Source organism: Rhinoderma darwinii, chromosome 7 (assembly GCF_050947455.1).
Source record: "Rhinoderma darwinii isolate aRhiDar2 chromosome 7, aRhiDar2.hap1, whole genome shotgun sequence".
NCBI classification, from domain to species: Eukaryota; Metazoa; Chordata; class Amphibia; order Anura; family Rhinodermatidae; genus Rhinoderma; species Rhinoderma darwinii.
In genome coordinates, this window is record NC_134693.1 from 71,089,835 (window position 1) to 71,115,674 (window position 25,840).

At 40.6% G+C, this 25,840-nt stretch overlaps 1 protein-coding gene across 1 annotated transcript in view; it reads right to left on the bottom strand.

The window, feature by feature from the left end:
• ST13 (ST13 Hsp70 interacting protein) overlaps positions 1 to 25,840 on the bottom strand; it is a 132,123-nt gene that overhangs the window by 20,688 nt on the left and 85,595 nt on the right. The window contains exons 10-11 of the mRNA XM_075833526.1: positions 23,557 to 23,673; positions 14,751 to 14,799 (exon numbers count right to left, since the gene is read on the bottom strand). Coding sequence (XP_075689641.1) covers positions 14,751 to 14,799; positions 23,557 to 23,673 — 166 coding nt within the window. The remainder of the gene's footprint in view (positions 1 to 14,750; positions 14,800 to 23,556; positions 23,674 to 25,840) is intronic.

Sequence of the window (25,840 nt, forward strand, 5' to 3'; positions counted from 1 at the left end):
AGCAGGGTCCTAAAGAAGGTATTGAAGAATGGAGCAAAGATCATTCTTACAGCCTTATATTGGCCCAAGAAGTCATGGTTTCCATTGTAATTAAAAAGATGTCCCAGGAAGCCCCTTGGCATCTACCTCTCAGATGGGATCTACTATTCCGGGGTTCAATCCTGATCCCGGAGGGGAGTCGACTTCATCTTACAGCCTGGATGTTGAACTGAAATGGTTGATAAGGGTCTTTTAAAAAAGGTTGTACAATCCTCGCCAAGAGTTTTGAGACTGACAAATTTTCGTTTTCACGAAGTTTGCTGCTTCAGTTTTTATAGTGGCGGTTTACATTAACTCTAGATTGTTATGAAGAGTGATCAGATGAGTTGCAATTAATTGCAAAGTCAATCCTTGTTATGAAAATTAAAACACAAAAAAAACCAACACATTTGCACTGCATTTCAGCCCTGCCACAAAATGACCTTCTAACATCATTTCAGTGATCTTCTCGCAAGCCCGAGAGAAAAAAAGTGTTAACGAGGACAAGGCTATCACAGTCATGCTGTAGGATTAGACTGGTTGATTTAAAAGGGGATGGTGCTTAAATTCATTGTCTTCGGTAAACCATGGTTACCTCCAAGGAAGTGCGTGCAGTCGTCATTGCATTGCATCAAAGGGCTTTAGAAGCAAGGACATTTTTGCTTGTAAGATTGCCCCTAAATCAACCATTTATCGGATCATCAAAAACTTAATGGAGAGAGGTTAATTTGCTGGCAGAAAGGCTTTAGGGAGCTCAAGAAAGTCCGGCAAGTGCCAGGACCGTCTCCTAAAGAGTATTCAGCAACAGGATCGGTTCAACACTAGAGCAGAGCTTGCTTAACTGCAGCACGCAGGTGTGAGTGCATCTGCCAGCACAGTAGGGCGAAGGCTTTTGAATGCTGGCCTGGTGTCAAGAAGGGCAGCAAAGAAGCTACTTCTCTCCAAGAAAATCATCAAAGGCAGACTGACATTCTGCAGGAAATACAGGGATTGAACTGCAGAGGACTGGGGTAAAGTTATTTTCTCTGATGAAGCCTCGTTCAGACTGTTTGGGACATCTGGAAGAATGTCTGTCTTGAAAAGAAAAGGTGAGTGTTATGAGTCCTGTGTCATGCCAACAGTAAAGCATCCTGAGACCATTCATGTGTGGGGTTGCTTTTCATCAAAGGGAGTGAGCTCACTCACAATTTTGCCTAAGAACACTTCCATGAATAAAGAATGGTATCTAAACATCCTGCAAGAGCAACTTCTCCCAGCGATCTAAAAGCAACTTAGTGATTAACCATGCTTTTTCCAGCATGATGGAGCAACATGTCACAAGGCAAAAGTGAAATTTTGGGTTCATGGCCAGGAAACTCCCCAGATCTCAATCCCATTGAGAGACGACTGGTCAATTCTCAAAAACCACTAGAAGCTGAAATCCAGCATGCTAGGGCGGATTGCAGCAGTCTTGAAAAAGAAGGGTCAACCCCGTAAATAGTGAGTATTAGCATAAACTTGATGTATTTGTCAATAAAAGATTTAGAAAATGAAATGCTTATAATTGTAATTCAGTATACCATAGAAAACGCTAAAAAAAATAATAATCTAAAAACACTGAAGTAGCTAACTTTGTGAAAACCAAAATTTGTGTGTCAGTATCAAAACTTTTGGCCAGGACTGTAGACACCTTAAAAAGCAGGAAGGTCACTTCCAAAACTTACCAAAAAGTATGGAGCCTTCCTTTCTTTCCTGAACCAGACCTCTTCATCATATTCTTTATTTCACCCAAAGATACCTACTATTCTTGAATTTCGTCAATCAGGTCTCCATGTTGCAGCCCTCAGTGCCTTTCTGAATCGGAAGCTAGCTTTTTTTAAACTTTTTAGAGCAACATCACGTATGGTGGCACCAATTGTTTCGAGAGTGCCTCCTTGGGATTTAAACTTGGTGCTTGCAGCACTTACCAAATATCCCTTTGAACCAATTCAAGATTCTTCATTAAAGTTCCTGACTTTAAAAATTGCATTCCTTCTAGCAGTTACATCTGCTCACAGTCTGTGAAACACATTCCTACTCTTCCAACTTAAACATTCTGGAAGACAGAGTTTTTATAAGACCTTTACCATCCTTCCTTTCAAAGGTAGTATCCAAAATTCACGGTCAACAATATATATCCCTTCCTGCTTTCTGTGCCTCCCCTAAAAATGAAAAGGAGGTGGAATTTCATAATTTGGATGTAAGAAGATATATAATCGCGTATCTGGAAAGAACAAAGTCATTCAGATGTCAAGAGCAATTATTGATCCAGTTCCATGACAACAACAGGGAATACAAAGCGAGCAAGATTTCTATCTCAGGATCGATCAAATATCTGATTTCCCACTTGTATAAGATCATGGATAAGACTCCCTTTTTACTCCTTAAAGCTCATTCAACCAGAGCGGTTTCTAACTCCTGGGCTGAGAGTGCTTCTGTCTCAAGTGAGCAGATCTGTAAGGCCGCGAAGTGGTCAAGTCCAAACACTATAGATAACGTCCAACCAAGATCTAGGTTTTAGCCGTAGAAAAATCTATGTTTAGCCTCGTGGTGGTGCGGTCGTTCAGGTGTAGAGGGAAAAATGATTATTACTTTCCAGTAATTTGATTTTCCTTTAACCTGCACAACAGCACTGTTTTTCCCACCTTTTTCTATAAATTTGTTAAAAAAATAAATTAAAATTCATGGCCTACATACTATCATGTCTTGCAGGTATTAACTGGAAAGTGTAAGGCGTAAGGGGGATTTAAACTGCTTCCTGCGGTTTCCTGTCCCTTTGGAGGCGGGCAAGCCCTCCTGGTAGTGCTATTGTGGTGGTTAAAAAGATCAAAATTACCTGTAAGAAATTATTTTTTGCTTACCTCCCATCCCACAAAATTAAATAAAGTGTGATCAAAAAGTCACAAGTGTTCCAAAACTGTACCAATAAAAACCTACAACTACTTGTCCCGCAAAAAACAAGCCTTCACACAGATTTCTTGATGGGGAAAAAATAAATAAAAACGCTCTGGCTCTTAGAATACGGCAACACAAAATAAAAATAAAATAAAAGTATATGATTTTTTTCTGAAGTGATTTTATTGTGCAAACACTGTAAAACATAAAAAAACCAACAAAAACATATACATATGGTATAAGGCTGGGTTCACACGACCTATTTTCAGACGTAAACGAGGCGTATTATGCCTTGTTTTACACCTGAAAATAGGGCTACAATACGTCGGCAAACATCTGCCCATTCATTTGAATGGGTTTGCCGACAGCTATCAAAGGACGACGCGTAAAAATACAGCCTCGTAAAAAGAAGTGCAGGACACTTCTTTCAGATGTCATTTGAGCCGTTCTTCATTGAACTCAATGAAGCACAGCTCAAAATTTACGGCTGTCAGAGAAGCCTCGCAAAATGCGAGGAGGAGCAATTACGTCTGAAACGAGGCAGCTGTTTTCTCCTGAAAACAGTCTGTCTTTTCAGACGTAAAAGCCTCTCATTGTGTGCACATACCCTTACCGTAATTGTATTGACCAGCAGAAAAAAGTTAATGTCATTTATAGCGCGGGGTGAACACTGAAAAAAAACCAATACCGTAACTGCTGTTATTTGGTCACCTTGCTTGCCAAAAAATAGAATAAAAAGTTGCATGTACCCCAAAGTGATACCAATGAAAACTACAGGATTGTCCCACAAAAAGTTCACACAGCTGTGTCAAAAAAAAAAAAAAAAAAAAAGGTTATGGATCTCAGAATATTGTGACACAAAAGGTGCAGTGTGTGTTCCAGAAGGCGGATAAGCTTGCGCACCATTTAACCCTTTCAAGACAGACATTTTTTGCTTTTTTGTTTTCTCACTGCCCCTCCTTCCAAGATTTATAACTTTTTTATTTTTCCATCAATAGAGTGGTGTGAGGGCTTATTTTTTGCTGGAGGATTTGTAGTTTCTAGTGGTACCATTTAAATGTACCGTATAATGTTCTGGGAAACTGAAGAAAATCATTATTTTCAGACTGTTTGGATTTCATTTTTACAGCTTAACTTTATTTTGCGGTTCAATACGATTACGGTGATAAGAAATGGATAGTTTTAATATTTTTCCACTTTTACATAGAAAAAACGGTTTGCTAAAAAAAATAATTTTTAGTTTCACCACATTCTGAGAGCCATAACTTTTTTTAATTTTTTCATCGATTGAGCAGTGCGACTGCTTATTTTTTTTTGCACGACGAGCTGTAGTTTTCATTGGTACTATTTTTTGGTACATACAACTTTTTGATGACTCCTAAATGTTTGAGAGAGCCAAGATTAATTTTTATTTATGGCGTTTACCGTGTGAGTTAAATAATGTTATATTGTAATAGTTTGGACTCTTATGGGCGCCGCGATACCAATTTTTTTATTTTTTATTATTTACATTACTTTAGAGGAAGAATGGGAAAAGTGTTTTTTTGTTTTTTTTTTAACCTTCCCGACAGCCGTCGTATATATACGGCGCTGTCAGGAAAGGCCTCCAGGAAACCGCAGTACCATTACGTCGCAGTGATGGCTCAGAAGTGGAGCCCACACCATCACCGACGGGTGTCAGCTGTATATTACAGCTAACACCCTCTTTTAATGGCCAGGACCGGAGCTATTCTTTTGATCCAGTCGATTAACCTCTCAGATGCTGCTCTCAATAGAGAGCACAGCATCTGAGGGGTTTTACCTGACCGGCACCCCAGCGACACAATCGCTGGGTTGCTATGGCAACCGGACGCAAAATAATGGCCTCTGTTTGCCTTGTACGGAAGCCGATGAGGACTCGGCGGAGCGGGTCCTCATCGGCTTGCTGTCGGTGAATAACTGACAGCTCTAATACACTGCACTAGTGACAGCTTTAATACACTGCACTAGTGACAGCTCTAATACACTGCACTAGTGACAGCTCTAATACACTGCACTAGTGACAGCTCTAATACACTGCACTAGTGACAGCTCTAATACACTGCACTAGTGACAGCTCTAATACACTGCACTAGTGACAGCTCTAATACACTGCACTAGTGACAGCTCTAATACACTGCACTAGTGACAGCTCTAATACACTGCACTAGTGACAGCTCTAATACACTGCACTAGTGACAGCTCTAATACACTGCACTAGTGACAGCTCTAACACACTGCACTAGTGACAGCTCTAACACACTGCACTAGTGACAGCTCTAACACACTGCACTAGTGACAGCTCTAATACACTGCACTACGATCGGGGCTTCAGGCCTTCAAGTCTACTGGTGGGACAAATAAAATAAGAGGCAAAAAAAAAAATTACAAATATTGTAAAAAAAAAATACAAGTTTCAAGTAAAAAACAAACATCAAACTGCCTTTTCTCCCATAAGGAGTACTTTATTAGAAAAAAACTTAAAAAAATAAAAAAAAATACACATAATTGGTATGGTAATGACCCAATCTATACAAATTATGTAATTTATCCCCCACGGTGAACGCTATTAAAAAATAAAGAAAAAAAAATTAAAAGCAACGACAGAATCCCGGTCTTTGGGTCACCTTTCTTCCCAAAAAAATGGAATAAAAAGTGATCAAAAAGTTACATTTACTCCAAAATAGTACCAATAAAAAAAACAACAACCAGTCCCGCAAAAAAAATCCCTGAGACAGCTTTGTCAACGCAAAAATAAAAAAAGTTATGGGTCTTAGAATATGGTGACACAGAAAACAAATCATTTTTTTTTAAAAATGTGATTTTATTGTGTAAAAGCTGCAATACATGAAAGACTATGTAACTTTGGTATTGTCTAAATCGTATCGACCCGTAGAATAAAGTTAACATGTCATTTATGGTGCATGGTGAATGCCGAAAAAAAACTCCAATAAAAAAAAGATTTCAGAATTGCTTGTTTTTAGTAATTTCCTTTTCCAAAAAATGAAATAAGTGATCAAAAAGTTGCGTCCCAAAATGGTACCAACAAAATCTACAGCTTCTCTCGCAAAAAACAAGCCCGCACACAACTCCATCCAACGAAAAATAAAAAAAAAGTTATGGCACTGGTAATGCGGTGATGAAAAACCATCCCGATGTGCAGGCCGGAGGGGAACAGTTTCAAGCCATAGTATTACAGTTTCAGGGCCATAGTATTTAGGAACTAGGAAGGGAAATCGCACATCCGCTGGAAGCGAGGGTACCCGTATTATACCAGCGCACCACTTTCCCAGCAAAATTTTCCAAACTACAAAGGAGATAATGTCACCAACATGTGCAATGAGTTACAAAAGGGGGATAAGAAAGAAAACCAACAATGCGACACTGGCCTGTGCATAACGGATTGCTTCACAGCATACCACACATCTATACATAATAGTGTTATTTATCCCATTATTATACCCTCTATTATGCCATGATGTACTCCGAACAGATTACATATGTCCCCACATTATGAACTGAAATACCATTAATACTGAAACAAAACTGCTACCAAGCAAAATCCATGCTCCAAATGGCGCTTTTTCCCTTCTTAGCCCTACAGTGTGCCCAAACAGCAGTGTACGTCCACACGTAAGGCATTACCATACCTGGAAGAACCTGCTTAACAATTTATGGGGGAAGATTCTCCATTGGCACAAGCTGGGTACAACATATTGTGCGGTGAATAGGCATGTCCGTAGAAAAATTGCAATTTTCACTGCGTATTAATTTCTGAAAAACACCTGTGGGGGTCTAAATTCTTACTACACCCCTTGATAAATGCCTTTAGGTGTGTAGTTTCTAAAATGGTCAGGTTTTTTTTTGGTACATCAGGGGTTTTGCGAATGCGACACATCGTCCGCACACCATTCCAGCAAAATCTACGCTCCAATAGTCAAATACCACTCCTATTCTTAACCCTCCCATATATGTAAACAGCAGTTTATAACTACAGGAGGGGTATTACCATACTCGGGAAAAATTGCTTTACAAACGTTGGGGGGCTTTTTCTTTATTCCTTGTGAAAATGAAAAACGTTGATCTAAAACGACATCATATTGGAAAAAAAACAAAACTTAATTTTTCATTTTCGCGGCTTAATTCTAAGTCAGCGAAAAACTTTTGGGGTTAAAATTCTCACTATACCCCTAGATGATTCCTCAATGGGTGTGGCTTCCCAAATGGAGTCACTTTTGGGGTGTTTCCACTAAACTATTACTACAGGGGCTCAGCAAATGTGACATGGAGCCGAGAAACCATTCCAAAATCCAAATGGCACTCCTTTGCTTCTGAGCCCTACAGTCTGTCCAAACAGCAGTTTATGACCACACATGGGGTATTGTTTTACTCAGGAGAAATTTCTTTAAACAAAAAACTGTTGTGGTGTTTTTTCTCCTTTAGTCCTTGTGCAACTTACATTTGCAAAGCCCCTGAGGGGACAAAACAGTGGGACATGGTCTCTGCAAACCATTCCTACTAAATGTGATTGCCTTAAGCCAAATGGCGCTCTTTTCCTTCTGAGCCCTGCCATGTGTCCAAACAGCCGTTTATTACCACATATAGGGTATTGTTTTCCTCGGGAGAAATTGGTTTACAAACATTGTGGTGCTTTTTCTCCTTTAGTCCTGGTGGAAATTATTTTTTTCTTTAGCTAAACCAACATTTTCTTTGGAAAATGTCGATTTTCATTTTAACGCCCTACTTCCAATAATTTCTGCAAAAAACCTGTGGAAATCAAAATGCTCACTATGCCCCTAGATAGATTCCTCAAGGGGTGTAGTTTCTCTTGCGTGTGTCTTGGGGTGTAGTTTCTCGTATAGTCACATTCGGGGGATTTCCATTGTTTTGGCGCCGAAAGAGCCCTTCATACCTGACCTGGTGCCTAAAATATATTCTAATAAAAAGGAGAAAGGAGGCCCCAAGACTCTCTAGGCATTCCTTTGCCTCTAAGGCATGCGCTTCAGCCCATAAGCACACTAGGGCCACATGTGGGATATTTCCAAATAAACTGCAGAATCTTGGCAATAAATATGGAGTTGTCAATCTCTGGTAAAACCTTCTGTGTTCCAAAAAATAGATTAATAATGAATTTTTGCAAAATAAATAAATGGAATTTGTAAATTTCATCTCTACTTTGCTTTAAAGTGTATTCAAAACAGCATTTAGAAAGTTTTTTTTTAACCCTTTAGACATTTCACACAAATTAAAGCGTAGCTAAACGTTCGGCAAACTTCTGACATGTCAGAAGTTTGGATTGGTGGGGGTCCAAGCACGGAGACCCCCACCAAATCGCTAGAACTAAGCAGCTGAAGCGCTCGTGTAAGCGCTCAGCCGCTTCGTGTCTATTCGGCTTTTTACGGAAAGCCGATGTATCGGAGTACAGGCTCATAGACTTTCTATGGAGTCCGTACACCGATACATTTATTTACGGAAAAAGCCGGACACAAAGATGCTGAGCGCTCACACGAGTGCTTCAGCTACTTCGTTCTAGCGATTGGTGGGGGTCTCAGTGCTCGGACCCCTACCAATTCAAACTTATGACATGTCACGGTCAGCTACACTTTAATTTGTGTGAAACGTCTAAAGGGTTAAGAAACTTTCTAAATGCTCTTTTGAATACTGAGGGGTGAAGTTTTTAAAACGGGGTGACTTATTGGGGGTTGCTAATATATAAGGCTCTCTAAGCCACTTCAAAACTGAACTGGCCCCTGTAAAAATAGCCTTCTGAAATTTTCTCGAAAATGTGAGAAATTGCTGCTAAAGTTCTAAGCCTTGTGATGTCCTAGAAAAATAAAAGGATGTTCAAAACCGATGCCAATCTAAAGTAGACAAATGCCCCAGAGGAAGCCAGAAGGGCGAAACCCAGGGTCGGGTTGCATTATTTGGCGTGTTACAAGAGCTTATCTTATGCTTTTATCTATATCTATTTTTGTAAGTATGGAATAAACTCGTGGAATTTGTAGTTTCCAAAAGGTAGTGCACTATCTCCTTTTTCTCCCTTGTTGGAGATTTAGAACATCAAGTACGAGAATATACACAGCAAGCAGTTGCATTTCTATGTGGAACCACAAGTACCAGCGAGATATACACAGCAGTGGAAATTTGGATCGTTCATTCTGCATGCTAGCTGAGGGGAAGGTCAAACCCTTGATGGACACTTCAGACTTTACATCTACAACCGTCTGAGCGGTAAAAAACTATCATTTGTTTTTTGTGGTGTTGAGGATTTCACCTCTTTTTTACCTGCTCCGGTTGTTCATCTCCTTGTTGAGATATTTCAGTGAGTAGAGAGCCGAGTTGAATATTTGGTTGTTAAAGTAGACAAATGGGGGATGTTAATTAGCAACTATTGTGTGGTATAACTGCCTGTCTTACAAGCAGATAAATTTAAATTTCGAAAAATGAAATTTTGCTAAATTATGGTGATTTTCACAATTAAATACTGAACGTATCGAGCAAATTTTGCCAGTAGCAAAGTCCAATGTGTCACGAGAAAACAATCTCAGAATCGCTTGGATACGTAAAAGCATTCCGAATTTATTACCACATAAAGTGAAACATGTCAGATTTGAAAAATGAGGCTCTGTCAGGAAGGTCAAAAGTGGCCACAGCGGGAAGGCATTAATATGTATATATTTTTTCACTACTAAAAACTATTAAACTTCTTTTTTACACCTTTAATTAGTTCCCCTAGGGGACTTGAAACAACAATCTAACAATCGCTGGTACAAAACACGGAAATACTAATGTATTGCAGTATTGTCATTTTTACAGGCTTCTGTTAAGCCCTGCCAGAGTCACGGCTTAACAGAGGCAGACTGAAGGCAGACCTGGGGACCTTCATTAGGCCCCCGGGCAGCCATGGCAACCATAGACACCCTGCGGTCGAGTTGTGGAGGGGCGATGAGCTGTCGGAGAGGGCCACGCCCCTCTTTTAAACGCCTCAGATGTTGCGGACGCGATTGACCGCAGCCTTCAAGGAGTTTAACGGCCAGGAACAGCGCTGTCACTGTTCCTAGCCGTTAGTCCCCAGTGTCAGCTGTAATACACAGCGGACACCCGCAGCGTGAGCCCGCTTCATACATCACCCACCGCAGCAGGACATCATGGTGCGCGAAGGGGTTAACAGTGCGACAAGTGCCACATATCTAATTATTATTTACCGCATTATTATACTACCTTATTATGCCCTGATGTACTCCACCCAGCTTATGGTGCTGTATTCATGTACTGAGCTTGGTTCCGTTGCTGTATATTTGTAGTGAGCTTCGTTTTGGTGCGGTATTTATGTACTGAGCTTGGATCTGGGGCTGTATATATGTACTGAGCTTGGTTCTGGTGCTGTATTTATATACAGAGATTGGTTTTGGTATTGTATTTATGTACGGAGCTTGGCTCTAGTGCTGTATATATGTAGCAAGCTTAGTTCTGGTACTGTATATATGTACAGGGCTTTGTTTTGGCTCTGTATATACGAAGTAAAGTTTGTTCCGGCACTGTAAATGTGTACTGAGCTTGGTTCTGGCACTGTATCTGTATTAGCTGGTGAGATTTATCGCGGATTACTGCGAACGCCACACTGTCCTCCACCTTTCTCACATTGTACAACCTAACTGAATAGGCTAAGCACGCTTAGGATAGTGACTGTGTGCATATATGTCTATACATAATGGGTGAGTTTAATACAACGTGTGGGTAGGTAGGTATGCATACTTATGTAATTATATACATAGTGTGGCAATCCAGTAATTTATGAACATCTTCCATAGACTGAACTATACTACATAGCTTGGTGTCCTCTTCAAAAATACAAATAGTGCTATTAATCCCATCCGCTAAATCAATAAATAAATTGAATTAGTGGTCTCAGCAGTGAACCTTGGGGTACACCACTTATAACCAGCGACCATATAGAGTAGGAATCATTGACTACAACTCTCTGGATACGGTCCTTGAGCCAATTTTCAATCCAATTACAAACTATACTTTCTAAACCGTCTATCAGGGACAGTGTCAAATTCCTTAGCAAAGTCCAAAAACGCTTTCTTCTGTTGCATATACCGAGCTCAAGAACCAATTTAGTAACTCTGCCTTCTCTTGATCCCCTGTGACCAACTCCCCATTACCACTATTTAGGGGTCCTACTTTTTCAGACTTGGCTTTTTTGCATTCAAATACTTGAATAATTTTTTGGGTATTTGATATCTTTGGCCATCTGCCTTTCATTTTGTAATTTTGTGGATTTTATTAATTTAAAGATTTTATTAAGCGCTTTGTAGTTTTTAAATGCTACAGCTGTACCCTCGCATATATATTATTTAAATGCAATTTTTTCATATATTTCCCTTCTTACAGAAGGTGTAAGTCTCGTGGGATTTAATTTTAGTCGTTTATACTCGTTACAGATAGGAATAAATTTTGCACTATAATTCCCCAAAGTAGATTTGAAAATCTGCCATTTATGATTTGTACCATTATTTGACATTAGTTCTTCCCAGTCTATATCCTGTATTGCAACCCTCATCCTGGGGAAATTGGCCTTCTTAAAATTAAATGTTTTTGCCCTCCCAGCCTGTGTTTGGTTTTTACAGTATAGGTAAATTATAACTATATTGTGATCACGGTCACTGAGGTTTTCACAAACATTGACATCCCCAACAAGATCTGTATTATTAGAAATGACCAGATCCAACAGAGCTTCACCTCTAGTCGGGGCTTACACAAACTGGCCCACAAAATTTTCCTGCAACAGGTTGAGGAAATGTCTCCCCTTTGCAGTTGAAGCCGATCCATGACACCAATTAATATCCCGGTAATTAAAATCTCCCATTATCACTACAGTACCCGCCTGTTTAGCCCGCTCCATTTGTTTATATAGCTGAGCTTCCATCTCCTCAGTTATGTTGGGGGGTGGGTGGGTCTATAGATTAGACCAAAAATAATTTTTTCAGTGTTGACCTGTGTCAACTATATCTATATGTTCCTCCTGTAACAAGGCCTCCAGTACCCCCATTTTGTCGACGGACTTCTGCCATTTGTGAAGATACACTTTAACTTGCCTTTCAATTTTTCATTCAGCATCAGAAATGTGATTTTTTTCAAAATTAATTAACTTACGTCCCTTTACACTGGCCAATTGTCGGGCAAATGAGCGTTCACAGAATGCTCGTTCCCAATAATTGCACTGTGTAAATAGGGCAACGATCAGCAGATGAACAAGCAAACAATTGTTCATTGGCTGATATAGATTTAAATGCCCAAAATATCAGTTGTCTGCAGCACAACTCCCTGCATAAACAGGGAAACGCGCTGCGGACATGATAGAAACGTATGGGGATGAGCGATCGTAGTAACAAACGCTCGTCCCCATACCAGCTCCTTGTGAAAAGGAGTGGTCTCATTGATCGGTGCTCGTTTACACGGCCCACATTGGGCCGTGTAAAAGTACCTTAAACTGGAGGCCCTAAACGTGTGCCTGCCAGCTGCCTAATAACTTTCCATTTATGTGAGAGTTTATGGTGTGTTTCTCCCTTTGGAATACACAAGACTCTATGCTCTTAACTACCTTGCCCTACTGGAGCAGACAACAAAGAACTTTGCATCCTATGAAAAACTGTGGTTTGAACCGATTAAAACACTGCAGAAGGTAGCCTGGCGCGTTAGCGACATCATCAAGCCTGTACCGACGTCAGGAGTCAGTGATTCGTGGAGCAGGGAGTTGGCTCCGTTCTACCATTGTATTTAATTGTATATGTGTACGGAGGATGCAGATACAACTGAAAGTGGTGCCAGACGGGCATCAACCGCTATGGCTGTTACGGCGGTAGTTACGCCACAGTCCTTGCCTGTATAATATTGCAGACGGATGAATGGCAGCACTTTACTGGAATGATCAACGTCTCCCCGATTCCTCTGCCTTAAATCATACACATTTAGCAATGTAGAAATAGAGACAGCACTTGGGACAATTCCTGTAATATGCATAAGAAAAGAATTACCTTGAGTGCTGTCCCTTTGCCAGTGCAACCCCAGAGAAAAGGTACAAAATACTTACTAGATGGTACACGTGTCATGTGACATTACCCGCTATCCTCTGTCCTGGACAGCTGCTGGCATTATAGTTGGGATCGAGAAGCCATGTTACATACTTGGTGGGGTTGTGATAAAATAGTCATTTTGAATTGGTCTTTTCAGCCAACCAAGTTATAAGCGACAGAGGTGTAGTGAACTTCCTGCAAACTGCCCTCCTATCCATCCTACCAGGCCCGATTGGCACTCAAAAGAAGAGACTGTTGACAAACTGATCTAGCTGCAATCTATTATCTCTCGCCACCGGCGCTCCACCCAAAAGCTTTATATGTCAGAATAGCAACAAGATGCCCCCCCCCTTTTTTTTTTTTTTTTTTAGAATGAAGGAGTTGACCACTTCAGGAACTAATGCTAAGTTTTCAGGTGTGTGAAATCAGTTTCAAAATTCCCCTGATTTTTTTGTCACTATTCACATAACCTCCTACAAGTTAATTACAGAAGCGTGGTTTATTATCCTTTTTATCTGCCTCCACCGTCCCTCCCTTTTGCTTTCCTTGCTCTTCTTTATATCTTCCCCATTTCTTTACTTCTCCTTTTTGTACGTTTGTTGTAGTGCCTGTGGGTTCCTAGATGGGGGCTCCCTTGCTTTGGCTTCCCACGCATTCTATTCTCATTGCCTTGTTCTTTCAATGCACATTGTATTGCCTGTATTCCATTTATATATGTGACTTTCATATTTGTTATGTTTATATTGCAAAAATGTCTAATAAAAACTATAAATTTGGTGCAACTTGCTAGGCATATTAGACTTTTTCTCATGATGGCATACATAGTGAATAATTTGTAAAAAACTATGGCGCACATTTTCTTGTGTTAGGTGTAAAACAAATGTTTTAAGAAATAATAAATTGGGTGCACAGCATGTATACTTGCAATCTCTGACAGAATTCCCAGATAAAAGTCATAGAACTCGTAATAAAAAAACAAATAGGCTATGGAACCAGTGAACTTTGATCCACCATTTCTTGCTTTCTGAATGCTATGCAATATACAGTCAGAAGCACTTTAAAATCACCCCTGACTGTGTGGGCCTAAACATTAATGTGTAATCAGTGTTAGTTGAACTGATGGGTCACTGAGTGTTGAAGATCCTTTGTAGTTTTACTAGACACCGTGCCGCCATAGTTCATAGGCTGTGTCTGTTACAGCAGATCAGCCCCGTTCAAGTGTCTGGTAAAAATACAAAAACAGAGGGTTACAGTGCTCTTCGTTCTATTGCTCGGCAGTGACCCCCATACACATTTAGCCCAAGCCAATCCCCTCATCTCAGTCACATACTGACAGTTTTACTATGAAATTGGCATTTGTGTTTTTGGCGTATGAGAGGAAACCACGCTTTTATTACCACAGATGGATTTTTATAGAGTTAGTAAAACTAGCATCAGTTAAAAAAGTTTCCTTTTTAATGATACCACTAATCTAATGTTTTTTACTTACAGTAATTATTCACCCCACATTTTTCTTCAGTTTTTTTTATGTCTTTATGCTCCATATATTGTTTGTAAAAAAAAGTAGAATAATGAAACTTGCACTGTCCATTGATCACGTTTTACTGACCGTCTGATGACTTGGCCAGTCAATTTTTCATCACTGTACAACATTTATCTATATAAACACACAATTATGAATCTATTGAAATACTAAAATGTATTAATGATAGATTAACAAACCTGTGAAATCTCCAAACGGTGCTCCAGCTTGACGCCTTACATCTTCTTCCTGTTTACATATGAAAGGTAAATGTATTTTTAGATTTAAAACGAAACAAAAAAAATAAGATGTCACATTGTACAAATGAGTAAATATAGTTTGCATTTGGGGATGGAGGGAGTGTTTAGTGCGAGGGTGTCCACATAGTAACGAACAGAAGTAGAGTCACAATAATGACACTTTTGCCTGAGCTCCTGTTCCGAGCTGAAAACGGCAGTTCCAGAAACATGCTTTATAATAGCCACATGGACATACATAAGAAATCTTAAGTCAGAAAAAGACTACTTGACTTCTACAGGAAAGTTAAGCTGTCTTTTATCAATTGTCAATGGTGTGATTCAGTTACCTGGCTCCAGTTTTATAATAGAGAGGTTATCTTTCAATGTATTCCTCTCTGCTGATGGTAATGAAAGGGCAGGTAATGCTGACAAGCAGGGTTGCCAACCGTCTGTAGTGTCCAGCAGAAAAAAGCACCATCCGGGATTTTTTTCTCATTCTCCCAGAACATTGCACTGCGCATGCGCCAAAATGTACATGTGCAGTGCAAAAGTGAAAAGTAGGCCGTGGGCATATTTTCGGACTCCGCTTGACTTCCGCGGAATCTGAAAATATGCAGGCCGCTGCCAAGTGAATTACGGTCCGAGTGAGGTTAGTATCCGGAGTGGACCAGTCCAGTCACCTGCCCCCACGTCAGTGACGTGAGGTCAGGTGACTAGACTGGCCCACTCCCAGGCCGGCAACGACCTCACTCAGACCACCGCCGCATGACTTGCTCCTAGCGGTGAGTCAAGTCAAGCAGAGCAGAGGGTGGTAGCAGTAGGCTACCGCTACCCGCCCTGGGGCTGTGTGGCGCTATCTACAAGAGGGGGGGCTGTGAGTGGACGGCGCCATCTACAAGAGGGGGGGGGGGGGGGAGGTTGTGCGTGTGCGGCGCCCTTTACATGAGGGGGCTGTGCGTGCACAGCACCGTCTACAAGAGGGGTGCTGTGCGCGGCGCCGTCTACAATAGGGGGGGCACCGAGCATCAGCTGATGCTCTGGGACTCCAGTACTATTGCCGACGTCACTGTCCATATATGGGCAGTGACGTATGCAGAAGTCCTGGAGTCCCCGGGCAAGAGCACATGAAGCAAGAGCTCAGTCACGTGGGATCGTGTCGAAGCGTCATCACTATTAGAAAAGCTCCAGCACTTCCTTAATAATTCATGAGGTTTGAACTGCACCATTTAGTACAGAATTTTTAATTAAAAGTATATTAGTAAGTTACTTCGTTTCACATAAATATATTATTGAAATGCAGCTTTTGGTTCCCAGATAACCCCTTTAAGGGGTGTAGTTTCCAAAATAAGGTCACCTCTAAGGGGTTTGTTTTACTATTTGACCTCAGAGCCCTGCAATTGTGGGTTAATGCTCAAAATCAGCTCAAATGTGCATGGCGCTCTTCACTTCTGAGCCCTGTCATATGTCCACGCAAATGATAAATGCCTTGAGGGGTGTAGTTTCCAAAATGGGGTCACTTCTTGGGGGCTTCCACTGTACTCTGGTACCTTAGGGTTTTGCAAATGTGACATGGCGCTTACAACCAATCCAGCAAAATCTGCATGCCAAATATCGCTCCCGCCTTTGAGCGCTGCCGCGTGTCCAAAAAGCAGTTTATGACAATATGTGTGGTATTGCTGTACTCGGGAGAAATTGCTCTATACATGTTGGGGTGCTCTCTCTCCTTTATCTCCCGTGAAAATGAAAAAAAATTCTACTTTTTAGTGGAAAAGATGTTGATATTCATTCTTAAGGCCTAATTCCAATAAATTCTGCAAAAGACATGTGGGGTCTAAATACTCACTATACCCCTAGATAGATTCCTTAAGGGGTGTAGTTTCCCAAATGAGGTCACCTATGGGGGGTTCCTACTGTTTTCAGGGGCTTTGCAAACGTGAAATTGGCACCGGAAAACCATGCCAGCTAAATTTGAGCTCCTTCCCTTCTGAGCCGTGCCGTGTGTCCAAACAGCAGTTTATGACTCCTTATGGGGTATCGCTGTCATCGGGAGAAATAGCTTTTCAAGTGTTGGAGATTTTTCTCCTTTATTCCTAATAAAAAAAAATTTTCATTTCTACCTGTTCTTGGAAAAAAATTTAGACTTTCATTTTCACGCTTCATTTCACTAAATTCAGCAAAAAACCTGTGGGTGTCAAAATGGCCACTATACCCCTTGATAAATTCTTTGAGGGGTGTAGTTTGCCAAATAGTGTCTTTTTTGGGGTGTTTCAACTGATTTGGCCCCACAAGACCTCTTCAAACCTGACATGGTGCCTAAGATATATTCTAATAAAAAGGAGGCCCCAAAATCCACTAGGTGCTCCTTTGATGCCTGTGTACCAGTTCATTAGCACACTAGGACCACATGTGGGATATTTCTAAAAACTGCAGAATCTGGGCAACAACGATTAAGTTGCGTTTCTCTGGTAAAACCTTCTTTTTTTTTTTATTAAAACAGATTTCCTACAAGAAAAAAATAAAAATTTGTAAATTTCACCTTTATTTTGCTTTAATTTCTGTGAAACACCTAAAGGATTAAGAAACTTTCTAAATGCTGTTTTGAATACTTTGAGGGGTGCAGTTTTTAAAATGGGTGATTTATAGGAAGTTTATAATATATAGGGCCCCCAAAGCCACTTCAGATCTGAACGAGTCCCTAAAAAAAGGCTTTTGAAATTTTCTTGAAAAATGTGTGAAATTGCTGCTTAAGTTCTAAGCCTTGTGACATCCTAGAAAAATAAAAAAGGATGCTCAAAAAAAGATGCAAACATGAAGTGGACAATTAGGATATGTGAACTAGTAACTATTTTGTGTGGCATTACTATCTGTCTTACAAGCAGATACATTTAAATTTAGAGAAATGCAAATTTTTGAAAATTTTCAACATTTTTGGGTGTTTTTCACAAATAAACACAATGTATCAACCAAATTTTACCATGAACTTAAAGTACAATGTGTCATGAGAAAATCTCAGAATCATTTGGATAGGTGAAAGCATTCCAAATATATCACAAAGTAACATGTCAGATTTGAAAAATGGGGCTGCGTCCTGAACATGCCAACTAGTCCACGTCCTTAAAGAGGCTCTGTCACCAGATTATCAAATCCCTATCTCTTATTGCATGTGATCGGCGCTGCAATCTAGATAACAGTAACGTTTTTGTTTTTTTGAAAAACGATTCATTTTTGGCCAAGTTATGAGCAATTTTATATTTATGCAAATGAGCCTTTCTAATGGACAACTGGGCGTGTTTTCTCTTATTCCCATTTACATAGCAGCATCACGTTCTTACTAGAACGATGTGCAGCCACATACACAAGTGTCCTGATAATGAATACACGACCTCCAGCCTGGACGTCATGTGTATTCAGAAACCTGACACTTCTGAATCTTTTCTGTGAGATTCCAGCAAGCCACGCGTAATCTCGTGAGATTATGAGGTAAACAAGATTGTTTCCCTTGCTGGAAATCTCACAGAAAAGATTCAGAAGTGTCAGGATTCTGAATACACATGACGTCCAGGCTGGAGGTCATGTGTATTCATTATCAGGACACTTGATTAACGTTAATGTCTGTGTATGTGGCTGCACATCGTTCTAGTAAGAACGTGATGCTGTGTAAATGAATGGAGAGGAGTGCATGACGCTGACTGGTCACGGATTCGTCAGCATCATACACTTCTAATCACAATGCCCAGTTGCTAAAAACACAATACACGCCCAGTTGTCCATTAGAAAGGCTCATTTGCATAAATATAAAATTGCTCATAACTTGGCCAAAAATGATCGTTTTTCAAAAAAACAAAAACGTTACTGTTATCTACATTGCAGCGCCGATCACATGCAATAAGAGATAGGGATTTGATAATCTGGTGACAGAGCCTCTTTAAGGGGTTAATCTATAAATATGTGCTTCAAAATGGGGCTATTGAAAAATACAACTTGACCCACAAAAAACAATCCCTCATATGGCTATGTCGATGGAAAAAAAATAAGTCAGGGCTCTTGGAATGAGAATAGTGGAGGAAAAAAAAAAAAAGACAGCTTCTGATTGCAGCTTGACAGGTTACAGTTACAAATTTGTATCAATGCGGGTCTGGGCTCTGGAACTCCCACACTCATTAGAACAAAATCTGCCAAAGTGCTTGTTAGGGGCTTGCCCACACGTCGTAATGGAATTGCTGCATATTTTACATCTGGAATTGCAAACGGAAAATACGCAGCGGAATACAGTAGCAGCAAAGTGGATGTGAATGAACAAATGTCATCCATACGATGTGGAAAATGTCAGTCCAGAAATTCACCTGCGGTGCGTATTTTTTGTGCTGCCCCATGTCAACTAATACTGCGGAAAGTGGACTGAATTACTGTGATTTTCAGGGAAGATGTCACCATCTCAGGCTTCGAAAAAACGCAGCAAAATCCGCACTATTTTCTGCAGTAAAAAATGCAGGAAACGGTGCGGTTTTTCCGCTGCGGAATGTCTGCTAGTTTAAGCGGAAATGTTGCAGAAATTTTCAGCAGCAAACCCGTTACGTGTGGACAAGCCCTTAGACTGGATAGCAGCTTTGGCTATGGTCAGCTTTTCAAGAGAACTGAAGACAGCCCACACAATATAATGCAAGTCTACTGCCAACTTTTCAGAGTAAACCAGGAGAAGCAGACAAGAGCAGAAGCTTTAAAGCGTAGCTAAACTTCCGCAAAAAAAAATTATTTAAACTGCTATTATGTCCCTCTATGTGAATACATTACTACCAGCAATTTTCTTCACTTCAAAGTACCTATTTTGCAGCTTTTTTTCTTGTGAAACCGTCCACATCTATTTTCTCACACTTCCTGATTCTGGCAGTTGCTAGGGGCGTGTCTTACTGTGTGTGATGTTACGATTTGTCTGTATCTTTCATGGGCAGTGCACGTTCACAGTATTGTAGTTATCACCTCAGAGTTATGCACAGCACAACACGTTATATACAGAGATGTAAATATCTCTGCACACTCCAGAAGAAAGGAATCAGAGTTTTTCTCTTCACTTTCCCTGGCAAGTGCAGGGAAGATAAGACAGAACGGCAGGGTGATTTGGGGAGGAGGAGGGGGGGGGGGGTGTGGAACGACGACAGACGGAGCAGTCCTAGTCTTATCTGATGCTAAATAGCAGCCCAGATTACAGTGTCCTGAGTCCCTTTGCCGGAGAGCAGGGGGAGAATCATGCAGGCACAGAGACCAGTGCAGTCTCGTCCATGCGCTCTGCTGCTGCAGGTTACACTAAAGAGAACTGTGTAGTGTATAGAGGCAGAGACCTTCCTGACGTCACGATGGGGGCGTGCACATCTGACGTCAGGATGGGGCCACCACCCACCCGTACTCATAGGCAGCAGAATTCGTACACTGATACATTCAAACGGTGTACGGATTTCTGCTAGCAAAAGGAGAAATACAAGAAATAAAATGTGGTAGAAAAGTGTCAGAGTGGCCATTTAAAACAAACACAAAAAGGAGCCCAAGTTCATTAATAAAGTATATTACAAAATATATTTATATTACACATGCTGCTAGAAAATAAAAAGTTGATCGAACGTTTAGTTACGCCTTAACAGCTGCATTTTAGGGTACAGTGGGGTCTCAGAGCCTGGACCCCCAACAATGAGAATTTCTGACATGCTTCTTTGACATATGACTGTATTTTCTGTAAATATAAACCGATAGGATACCAACGAACAGGATACAATAAAACGTAGTGCTAAGAAAAGATAACCAGTAAACTGTAAAGCATAATTGCCAGCTGTATTGCATGCACTATATTGGATCCTAGGTAATGACCAAGATATACTTGGTGCATCGATCAATAATTGACAAGAGACTAAACCAAGAAAATATGATCGACTACGGCACACAATAATGAAAAAAATATATAAATTTTATTAAATAACAAACATGAGACAATTTAAAAGATGGAATAAGGAATAAGTCACACAATAAAAAGACGTCGCATCAATCAAAAGGTCGGATATGAGTGTTGTGTCAACATGTAAACAGTTTACATTATAGCAGCAATAGGGAATGCATATGATCACAGAGGAAACCGTGTCCAGTTGAGATCACAGCAAGTAAGAGCCAGACATGTCCAAGAACAGCGATATAGTCAGTACAAAAATGAGGTACTAGTGATTGTAGCGATCTCTGCATAGGTGTGAGAGATGAGTATGGATCGCAGGAAGTTTAGATACACGATGTTAACGGACAGTGTAACATATCAAAATATCTTTGGAATCAACAGAAGGTAACCAGAGATGATGGACAAAACAAGGCAATGGCTGCTAGACAAAACAAAAGTTATGAAACATACCGGTGGACATGATGGAAGTGTGAGATGAGACGTCTGAACCCGACGCGCGTTTCGGCAACTGCCTTCGTCCGGGGTTTAGGGTCAGACTACTTGTGCCCAGCTATATGTAGTACACAGACCGTGTATTTGATTAATTAATTAGTTAAAACAGTGAAGGAGGAGGTAGCATGAACAGGGTGGAGGTAATCGGCGTCTGATGCGGGGTACAAAGATGGCGCTGCCCCACTTCCTGTACCACGTCATCAGAGAGGATGTGAGGCGGCGAGGACTGACAACGCCCCCCCACCTCCTACTCCAATTGCAGACAGCGGTCGGAAGAGGCCAGAGCCACTCCCCCCCCGAAAGTATGTTGTTACAGATTGTAAACACCATCAGCGCACAGCCACCCATGATACATATGCCGGCAATGTGTTGGACGGGAGTGATGTGTGAATGAGTAATACAATGAACGTAAGTGTAAAACAATATGACATGAGTGGGACGATCTGGGAGGAAAGTGAAACGGATTGCCTGAGATGTGTGGGTGCAGAGATGAATGAGTATATGCAAACATAATAAAGTGATAATAAGTAAGAATGTGTGGGGAGGATAGCAGTGAAAAAATACGGCAGTTGAAAGTGAAAGTGATATAGTGAAGTGGAAGGGCAGTGATAAATAAAGAGTGGCTGAGTGAAGTTATGCAAGGATATTGATGCTTGAGTAAGGAGATACGTACAGTGTAAAAGTGTAAGACGGTACCAAGAGAATAATTCTGGGGCCGATGATGTGAGTGAAAATGATGAATAATAAACACAAGTACAAAAAATTTATTAACATTGCCGGCATATGTATCATGGGTGGCTGTGCGCTGATGGTGTTTACAATCTGTAACAACATACTTTCGGGGGGGGGGGGGGGGGGGGGGGGGGGGGGAGTGGCTCTGGCCTCTTCCGACCGCTGTCTGCAATTGGAGTAGGAGGTGGGGGGGCGTTGTCAGTCCTCGCCGCCTCACATCCTCTCTGATGACGTGGTACAGGAAGTGGGGCAGCGCCATCTTTGTACCCCGCATCAGACGCCGATTACCTCCACCCTGTTCATGCTACCTCCTCCTTCACTGTTTTAACTAATTAATTAATCAAATACACGGTCTGTGTACTACATATAGCTGGGCACAAGTAGTCTGACCCTAAACCCCGGACGAAGGCAGTTGCCGAAACGCGCGTCGGGTTCAGACGTCTCATCTCACACTTCCATCATGTCCACCGGTATGTTTCATAACTTTTGTTTTGTCTAGCAGCCATTGCCTTGTTTTGTCCATCATCTCTGGTTACCTTCTGTTGATTCCAAAGATATTTTGATATGTTACACTGTCCGTTAACATCGTGTATCTAAACTTCCTGCGATCCATACTCCTCTCTCACACCTATGCAGAGATCGCTACAATCACTAGTACCTCATTTTTGTACTGACTATATCGCTGTTCTTGGACATGTCTGGCTCTTACTTGCTGTGATCTCAACTGGACACGGTTTCCTCTGTGATCATATGCATTCCCTATTGCTGCTATAATGTAAACTGTTTACATGTTGACACAACACTCATATCCGACCTTTTGATTGATGCGACGTCTTTTTATTGTGTGACTTATTCCTTATTCCATCTTTTAAATTGTCTCATGTTTGTTATTTAATTAAATTTATATATTTTTTTCATTATTGTGTGCCGTAGTCGATCATATTTTCTTGGTTTAGTCTCTTGTATTTTCTGTAACTGGAGGTACGCTTTGACGAATAAACTTACGTTCACAATGATCCCTCAAACGACAAAGGCCTCAGGTTAAAATATTTCAAATCAGAATGGCTTTTCCTTGACCACTGTAAGTCAAGTTCAACTTAGAGCCATAGGCAGTGGTGATAATGGCACCACAGGAGTAACAAATGTGGACGTTTTACTGGTAAACGTTTGTGAATCAGCGCATAACATTGGGGATTAGTAAAGTCAATTGTTGGCACTGTTACTAAAGCAGATGAACTGACTGTTGTCCAGTAGCACCTGTGAGGTAAAGTACAGTGCTACATGTGTTATACTGCTATCTACCTGTGCTTAATGTACTGTACTGCTCTTTACCAGTGCCAGAATGATGCCAAGTGAGGATGGCTTAATTTTATTTTTACTGTTCAAAGAGTGCAGTGTACAGCACCCTGAAATAACTCCTGTCCTAACACACAGAATGTGATCCCAGCAGTTCCTTCTCCCTTTTTGGTGAATTTTTATGGTAGTGTGAACAAAGCCTTATGGTTTTGTATTCTGTCTGTCAGGATTTATTAACAGGTAGGGGAACTTAAGTGACAAAACAATCCTACGCAAAGCAAAATATACTATAAACTATAACACTTTGTTACTCACCCTTTGTTCCTTTTCATGTTCCTCTTTGACTTTTCTCAGTCGCTCCTTGCGTTCATTAATCTCCTTTTCTTGCCGTTTACGTTCATATTTTCGTTTGTGTTCTACAATTTTCTGAGCCTAAGTGTACATTTTTGCCCCATTACAAATTGTAAAAACATCAGCATTTCATACACGCCATGGCTCCAAGTGAGTAGCTAGTGTAAAAGGTAATGGTAGCAATGTATGTTGTGACAAATTTATCAAAGAATGCATATGTAGTCATTAAAGAGAACCCTTCAGAACGATTTAGGCTCCCAAACCACTAACTTACAGTGTGTATAAATAGCCATCAACATATAATCACTACTGCATTCTGGAAAATATGTACTTTTAAGAAAGGTCACACTCCCTGTATGCAAATAAGGTTTTAGGAGTCATTGAGGCATAGCCATTCAAGTGAACAGTCACCGCTCGCTCCCTAAAAACACCTATTCCGGCGTCCTCTAACAGCCTGGCACTTTCGGCACATGCGTAGTGATGCTTGGAGTACTTACCCTGTCTTCATCATAGCATTACACAAGCACCGGAAGCCGCCAGGATGTCACAATCCAGCCAGCATGGGCCTGGTTAGGGAACGGCAACACTGACCGTTCACTTGAGAAGCTCCAAATTCAGGATTTCAAGTACCACATTTGCTTACAGCACGTGTGATGCTCAAAGTACATATTTTCCAGAATGCAGGTACGGATTATACATAGAGACATGTGTAGAGCGCTTTTTATATACACACACTAAGTCAGTGGTTGAGATTTGAAGGCCTAAACCCTTCTGGCAGGTTCCCTTTAATTTGCTGCAAACCGGGGCATAACTAGAAAAAGGTAGGTCCATTAGTAAACCTTTGGCAAGGGCCCCCCTCAAGTATGAACATTTACTAGTTCAATGTGAAATTAAGGCAAAAGACTTTCCTCAAAACCAAAAAATGCCTAATAAGCCCAATCAAAACTCAATTACTCAAATATAAATGTTATGATAATCTTTATGATGGCAGATGAAAAGTATGCACCGGAGGAGACAGACGCGTGTTTCGCACCCTTCGTCAGGAAGCGCGAAATCACCTCCGGACAGAGGGTGCGAAAAGCGCGTCGAGGTGTCTCCTCAGGTGCATACTTTTAATCTGCCATCATGTCCACCCCAGGTATCAGTTCTATTATTGAATTTCTTGCACTTTGTCACTTTAGTCTGATTGGAACGGTGGTACAGCTACGTATTTTGTCCTCAGATGTACAATTAATAAGATATAACATTAGTGATTCTATCATCTACAGTGGATTAGTGCAGCTTGTTTTCACCTGAGATAAATTAAAAACTATGTTTAACGGTTTTGTACAATGTTTGTTTAATTATTGTAGGGGGGTACTTTGTCCTTTTATTGGGGACTAATAAAGATAATCATAACATTTATTTTGGAGTAATTGAGCTTAGACATTTTTTGGTTTTGTGGACTATATTTCCTATGTCTTATGCTATAGATATATTATCGAGATATATATAGGTTATAATAAAAGACACTTTCCTGTCACATCAAAAATAAAAAATACAACTAGGCTGTCAAGTGTGCGCTTACCCCTACAGGTTAAGCAATAATGTAACAAACACTTATGCATGGATATAGGTTGGTATTTATGACTGATAATAAATATTTTACTATACAACGACCAAATATTACCTCCACAACATGACCACATACATCACAGTTCAAAAGTTTTAGGCAGTTGTGGAAAAATGCTGAAAAGTAAAAATGCTTTTAAAAATAGAAGTGTTGATTTTTATTTATCAATTAACAAAATACAAAAGTGAATGAAATGGAGAGATTTAAATCAAATAAATATTTGGTGTGACCACCCTTTGCCTTCGAAACGGCATAAATTATTTTAAGTAGATTTGCACAGTTTTTAAAAGGAACACGGCAGGGAGGTTGTTCCAAACATCTTGGAGAACTAACCACAGATCTTCGGTGGTTGTAGGCTTCATCAAATCCTTCTGTCTCGTCATGTAATCCCAGACAGATTTAATCTTGAAATCAGGGCTCTGTGAGGGCTATATCATCACTTTACGCTGAAGCTAGTTCTTAATGACATTAGCTGTATGTTTGGGGTCGTTGTACTGCTGCAGAATAAACTTGGAGCCAACCATACGCTTCCCTGATTGTATTGCATGATGGATAAGTATCTAACTGTATTTCTCAGCATTGAGGACACCATTAATCCTGTCCCCCTCCCTAACCATTTGCTGAAATGCAGCCCCA